The sequence below is a fragment of the Electrophorus electricus genome, chromosome 8 (genome assembly GCF_041902795.1).
Source record: "Electrophorus electricus isolate QZ-2024a chromosome 8, ASM4190279v1, whole genome shotgun sequence".
Lineage (NCBI taxonomy): Eukaryota > Metazoa > Chordata > Actinopteri > Gymnotiformes > Gymnotidae > Electrophorus > Electrophorus electricus.
The window spans coordinates 15,278,689-15,285,681 of NC_137504.1; the positions used below are offsets into that span (position 1 = coordinate 15,278,689).

The following is a 6,993-nucleotide window of genomic DNA, read 5'->3' on the forward strand; positions in this document are numbered from 1 at the left end:
CCGTTGAGGGTGTGATGTGGAGTTGAATGCCACTAAAGCCATTCATATTGCAATCACGTGTAATTCTTTTGGGTCTTTGCACTGAAAAGAATGCTGCTTTGAGAAGCTGCTCTGCAAGCTGCAGACTTTCGCAAACTCATGTTTACAGGTTGGTCAACTAAAACAGAACTTTGCTTATGTTTGTTTCTATGGGCATGAACAATGCATGAGAAACCTTCATCACTGCCTTTTTTTGTGCTACCCTTTGTGTTCAGAAGACATGGATAAGACCTCTCTCCCTGCATAGAGGCCTCTTCAGAAAGGTAAACAAACACTGAAGCAGCAAGTGTGGAGGGCTCCACTGCGGTCCCATCAATGAGATAAAGAGGTCAGGGACTTCAACTCTTAAAAGGTAGATTTTTTTTCTTTCCTCCTTCCTGTTGTGTTGTTCACCACAGGAGACCTGGCTCTCAAAACTCTCCTTTTTGCACATGTCTCAGAGTCATCCATACCACAATGGGAGATTACGAAGAGGAAACAGCCTTCCTGGGCCAAAATGGCCCTTTCTTCATCATAGTTTTTCTGCTTCTGAACGCCATCTACATTTCCACTGGTTTCCATAGCTTCTACATTGTGTTTGCTGGGGCCTCCCCTTCGCATAGCTGTCAGGTCCTGGATGGGAATCTGAGTGAAGAATGGATTAAAGCTAGCATACCTGTTGAGGAGATGAATGGAAAACTGGAACAGAGCAAGTGCTGGAGATATCATTTAGACACAATTAAACATTTTGCCACTGAAGGTTACAACTATGGTGATATAAACCTCACAGAGGTCTCAAAGGAGAGGTGTGCAGATGGATGGAACTACAGTACAGACATCTACCACTCTACTATTGTATCTGAGGTAAGAATTTATATTATCTTCAGATGTCATTATGAGCATCAGTTTTTGTGCCTACTGCATCATCTTTTACTCTAGAAATTGAATAATTGATTAAATAATGACAAGTGATTTGGTGAAATGTTAAATAAATGTAGTTTACAGTGTTCTGAATAAACAATACATTTAAGATGGAATATGAACTCTATATTGCAGTGGGACTTGGTTTGTGAAAGAGAATGGCAAGTTCCATTTGCCTCCTCAACTTTATATATGGGCTACTTAGTGGGCTCTCTTGTTTCAGGCCAGCTCTCTGACAGGTACAGAACATACCTTCTGTAGTATATGCTTATTGGATACATTTGCATGTTGAAAGACCCAATAAAGGAAACACGTAATGATACGCATATTTTTAATAGCATGGAAACCATACAGTGTGTTTGTTACCAAAAGAGCCTAAAGCGTATTAGATATTAGACAAATGCTGCCACCTGGTGTAAAGACTGTGTACTATGCTATGTAGGGAGACACATGCTGTCAAGTACACTGATGATTGATATTTGTACACTAGCGGTTAGGAAGTTTGCTGGGGTTTTAATTTTTGCATAAATATATAGCAAATATATTTACTTGGAGTGACTGGATTGAATCTACAGCAAATTACACTTCCCAATTATTTTAGTATGCAACACAAGAGTTTGTCTCAACTCTTTCTTAAATTTGTCTGCATGACTAAATAAGTATTGCATGCTAGTTCAAGTTAATACCTCAAAATACATCCATATGAAATATAATGCAAATGTTTTCTTCATCTTTTTTTGTTTGTTTGTTTGTTTACATAATTTTTGATTCATTATTGTCGATTTTCTTACGAACCTTGTACTAACAAACTTAAAGGTTAGGCACAGAATTTCCAGAGTAAATCAGACAAGGCTTACTTATGCATAATAGCTGTGTTCTACCAATCCCATTTATCCATTTCTTTTTGTTCAAGGTTTGGGAGAAAGAAGGTTCTTTTCCTATCTCTTGCTTCAGAGTCTCTTGTCATCTTCGCTCAGTCATTTTCTCAGTCATGGCTGGTCTTCTGTACCCTATATTTCTTTGTGGGTGCCTTCCAGATATCTCTGTACATCACAGCATTTGTTCTTGGTAAGCAAGCTCATGAAATATCATTTTTAGTTAATACATAAGGCACTCATATCATGTTAATCATATAATCTACACTAATACTGTAGTTAAATTATAATAATGTATATATCTATAATTTCCACATGTCAACACAGGCTTACACACCTGTGAAACATTGACAGAAAATGTTATATTTAATTGTAATCATTTTCACAGGTACTGAGGTACTGAGTAAGTCCTTACGAGTTCTTTTTACTACCTTGGGTGCGTTTCTACACTACTGTATTGGATACATGCTGCTCCCATGGATTGCCTTTGCAATCAGAGACTGGCGAACTCTGCTCAGAGTGCTATCAGGGCTAACACTGGCATACATCCCATTATGGTGGTAAGCGTCAACACGGGATTGTGAAAATTCAATTTTGGAGATAATTGGAAATTTGCTTTGTGATTTGTATATGCAATAGTTTTTCTTTCATGAATTAGACTGCACTCCAGTGAAGTACAGGATGTATCCATGTTGAGCACTGCTGAGATGTGCAGGGATGCACCCTGCAGCTGACATTTATCTGTAGTTCCATATGTGCCAAATATTAATTCATTATCCAGTTCCCACAGAACACAGCTGGTCTCACAGGGAGGAAAAGATGGTAGGCTTGAAAGCAGTCTAGCCTTAAAGGTTTGAGTTTTCCCTCCTTTTGATTCAGCTAAGAAAAATGTTAATTATTAAATGCTGAGTTAAAATTGGTGTGCTGGGATTATATTAATATTGTGGAAAATATTCACATCATGACCTTTCAAGGTGGGAGCTGGAGGATACAAGGGCTACATGTACCTCCAGTTTGGTGGTACTGCCACACAACAGTGGATATATTAAGCTCTCTCACTATGACACTGTGTTTTAATTCCCATCAATCAAGTGAGAAGTACACCTCCTTCAGTTCAATATTTTATCAAGTTCAGCTCCAAATTATGCTCCAAATAATGGCATCGTAAATTTAGATTTAGATTTTAAACAGAACAACACATGCTTGAAACAGACTGGACCTACAGGGAGACTGAAGTAGATTTGATCTCAGCCATCAACCACAGCACATTTTAAAGTTTGTTGCAGTAGTTTATTGCAATGTTACCTGGTCCTGATTCAGGAGTTCTTCTGAACTGCAAATTTTTATACTTTACACTTTTGCACGTTTGACTAAACTAAACCCAGCTAATGAACAAGCCCTTTAGTGGTTAACAAAGTATTAACAAAGGTTGATCAAAATAAGCACCAGTTAGCTTTCAATGATCTTCAGTGCCCCCTGAAAACTATAGTAGTAAACCATGTAATGTTACAGGTTCATTCCAGAGTCTCCTCGTTGGCTGATCTCTCAGGGGAGAATAGCAGAGGCTGAAGCCATATTGAAAGATGCAGCTAAGAAAAACAAAGTCACTGCCCCTGAGATCATCTTCAAGGCATCTGAGGTCTGACCCTAAATAATCATAGATAAAAAAATATGCAGTTTCATAGACTTTCATAGATATTTATTTTATCTAATGAATACATATCTGTTTTATCTATTTGCTAAATCTTAGGAAAATATATTTCTCATTGATTTTAGGTCAAAGCGGCACCATCACACATGAAAAAGTACAGTATGATTGATATTGTGAAGACCAGCAATATATGCTGTACTACGTTCATGTGTTTGTTACTATGGTAAGTAATATATATCTTTTTTGTCCTCAGTATCCTTCAAAGTTAGATTACTGAACAATATAGTATATGTGATCTCAGTTTATATATTTGTTACATTTCCAATTATTTTGGTCTTCCCAGGATGGCAATAAACATTGGATATTTTGGACTCTCCTTGAATACATCAAACCTTCTTGGTAATCCATTCCTGAACTGCTTTTTATCAGCAGTTACTGAGGTACCTGCTTATATCATTGCAACCTTGCTACTGAAGAACTGTCCCCGGAGACCTCTTCTCTCAGCATTCCTCAGTATAGGTGGAGGATTCCTTCTCTTGATCCAGCTAATCCCTGACAGTAAGGATATGGCTTTTTCTAAGTTATGGACAAACAGAGAAACCATACAAACACATTAGGCAGATCCTCTGATAAGGAGTCCTTCCTCAAATAAGAATAACTTTTTTGGTGTATGCAGGAGTATTTTATAATATAAACACTCTGATCTCCTGTTTTAAATGTTGAGATGTGTGAGAACAACATATGAAACACAATTAAGTAATTTGTATTGACAATAAAAAAATAACAGCTGGCCAAACAAATGGCTCCTTTGTTAACTGTAAGGAGTAGTAAAGATATGCAGGACACATGTTGTGCCATATCCAAACTTAAGGACAAATATATTATCATTAATTCTAGAACACTCCATGGTCATGTATTTGTAAGACAAGGAAACAAACAAAGCCATGATGTATACCAAAGTTTAGTGATAAAAGAACTAACATAAATAAATGAAGAAACATTAGATCATGGAACATAACACCACCACAATGACTGATAATGAAGAAAGAAGGCAGTGGTAGATTGGTAGATAAGGGGAAAACAAGACACAAGTGAAACTAACACAAGGCTTGAGATCTACAAAACAAGAGACATGGGCAAAGACAAAAAGAACCCAAAACGAAAACGAAACCACATGACACAAAGGAGGGAAACTGTAACATTAATCCTATTGCTTGGCTGCAAGAACTCTTGCACTGGAACTTGCACATCCACACTGGGTATAATTCTGTGCATACTGAACAAGGTACATATTTGTAAAGTGCTTCCTAGTGTCCAGCAATTAGAAACCAACTGAAATGCAGTCAATAATGTTAGATGATAGATATCCAAACCATTATGGAGCTGTGAGTATTTTTGACTAGAATGGTTGCTATATTGAATATAGTTTCAGCTTTGACCCTCCAGGGATGGAGTAAGTGCAATAATGTTAACCCCCCCCACCCCCACCCCCCATTTACAGGTCTTCATACACTGGCACTGTCATTAGAGATGGCTGGAAAATTTGGCTTCACCATGTCCTTCACTGTGGTGTACATCTACACGGCAGAGATCTACCCCACTGTGCTTAGGAACCTGGGAATTGGAATGTGTTCTTCTGCTGCACGTATTGGCAGCATCACTGCACCTTATGTCATATTCTTAGGTATATAGATGATTGTCACTGAGGACGTGTGTTTTTGGAACACTGAATAATAAAGAGAAACATGATATTTCAGTGAATAATATTCTTGTTTGATCTCAGACATTTTAGCTGATTGTAAAACTCCAGTCATTGGAATTTTGCTCTCTTCTCATGCAGGTACGTTCAGTAAGTATCTCCCATACATTCTGATGGGAAGTCTCACCATTGGCTCATCCTTAGCAAACATATTTCTGCCTGAGACTTTTGGAAAAGTTCTGCCTGAAACTGTAGAACAGATGCAGAAATGCAAAGGGTATGGCTTTCCAAAAATTTTTCTGACTTCAGGTTATCAGTTTGCAAATAATTAACCAAAACTGCTTTTTTTTTTTTTTTCCTGCAGCTGCTATAGGGTAGATGTTCCCATGGCAGAAGAAGGCAAGAAAGAGGTCATCCTAAAAGAAGACTCTGAAGCCACCACAGTGAAGAAAAGATACAGTACTCAGGAGTAAAGACAAATGTCTGAACATTAGTAAAACCAAATCTCCTTTTCCCACTGGAAATGTGTTTTGCTTTGTGAAAATTGGAAGGACAGACAAAATTACAACCTAATGTATAGACAACCTAATGTATATTATTATTGGATGTTATCTGTAAGCTTATGTTTAATAATCGTGAATGTCACAGGATGTCTTGCTTAAGATTTTAGGCTGTTATATAACATTGGTGTTCTATATGTAAAAGAACTGCCATCACATGTGTTGTTTTGTAGCATTTCTATGCTCATGTTATTCTGCTAACTTTTATACAGCAAAACTCAACCTACAAAACACATGCTTTTCTTATTTCTGGATTTGTACAGAATTAATATACACTAATATCTTAATAATGATGTTAATCACACCGAATAAGTAATCATTTATCAAAAATGAATGCTAAATTTCACTTAACTATGTATTATTTAAGCAGACATTAAAACAGAGTGTCATGTTTTGTGCGCAAACAGAGATGGAGTTGAATGCAGTATAGTGGATGTAGTTTAATAGAGAACAGGGTCAATCCAAAGACATTGTCCATACACATGCAAAAGTAATGTCAGAGGTAGTAAAAAGCAAACAATTCCAATAGGCAATAGGCAAAGAGAGTAATCCAAATACACCAGGATAACACCAGGAACCAGGACTGGAGACACCACAGGATGAGGAGGATAATCAGGAGACCTAAGTGGGAAACTGGGAGACAAGGTAGATGACAATAGGGGATGGACAGGATGCTGTAAAATTATGCATTGCACAAATGACACTGGGACAGGAACATAGACTGCCATTGGCACTGGAACAAATTCATTCAAGGGCACAGGGATTGAAACAGATGCAGACAACAGGCACTACAACAGGAACTGGGACATGAACAACTACAGACAAACATGGTGTATGGAACAGATGACAGGGGGAACATTGGGGAAGTTATAGATGCAGCCTCAAAGGGTGCAGGAGGCACAGTGGAAGCACAGGGAATAAACACAGGAGTCACTGGTTGACCTCAAGGCGTGGCCGTAGGAGTCCTAGAAGTCACAGGAGGCCCACATGACGCAGCCACTAGGGGTACAGGAAAACTGCAAAGTGCAGCCACTGGAGAGCTGTGCTGAAGGCACTGAAGGGCTGCGTGATGCAGCCATAGAAAGTGGCCTTGCACATGACACAGGGACAGGCATGGTACGAGGCATGGGGACAGGCTTGGTGCTCAGCATCCATCACACCTGAGACTGGAACTAACAGGGTGGAGTCTTCCATGCCAGAGACAGGAACTGACAGGGGATCAGGAAGTACAGCAGTTCCTGGCAGCTGACCCATGGACACAGTGGCTGC

The 6,993-nt window shown here is 38.7% G+C and overlaps 1 protein-coding gene across 5 annotated transcripts; it reads left to right on the plus strand.

Moving 5' to 3' along the window:
* The first annotated feature begins 82 nt into the window (after positions 1 to 82).
* slc22a5 (solute carrier family 22 member 5) lies at positions 83 to 6,128 on the plus strand. Of its 5 annotated transcripts, none has more exons than XM_027010975.3 (12): positions 83 to 148; positions 255 to 391; positions 480 to 882; positions 1,075 to 1,178; positions 1,853 to 2,007; positions 2,203 to 2,374; positions 3,327 to 3,453; positions 3,591 to 3,688; positions 3,809 to 4,023; positions 4,967 to 5,149; positions 5,306 to 5,441; positions 5,529 to 6,128. In XM_027010975.3, exons 3-12 carry the CDS (start codon positions 496 to 498, stop codon positions 5,635 to 5,637), a joined length of 1,686 nt encoding a protein of 561 aa, XP_026866776.2. In that variant the 5' UTR covers positions 83 to 148; positions 255 to 391; positions 480 to 495; the 3' UTR covers positions 5,638 to 6,128. The 5 variants fall into 5 exon arrangements, with proteins under 5 accessions (XP_026866776.2, XP_026866779.2, XP_026866781.2 ...); XM_027010977.3 differs by having other exon boundaries at positions 93 to 148; positions 258 to 391; XM_027010978.3 differs by having other exon boundaries at positions 255 to 882.
* The last annotated feature ends 865 nt before the right edge of the window (positions 6,129 to 6,993 follow it).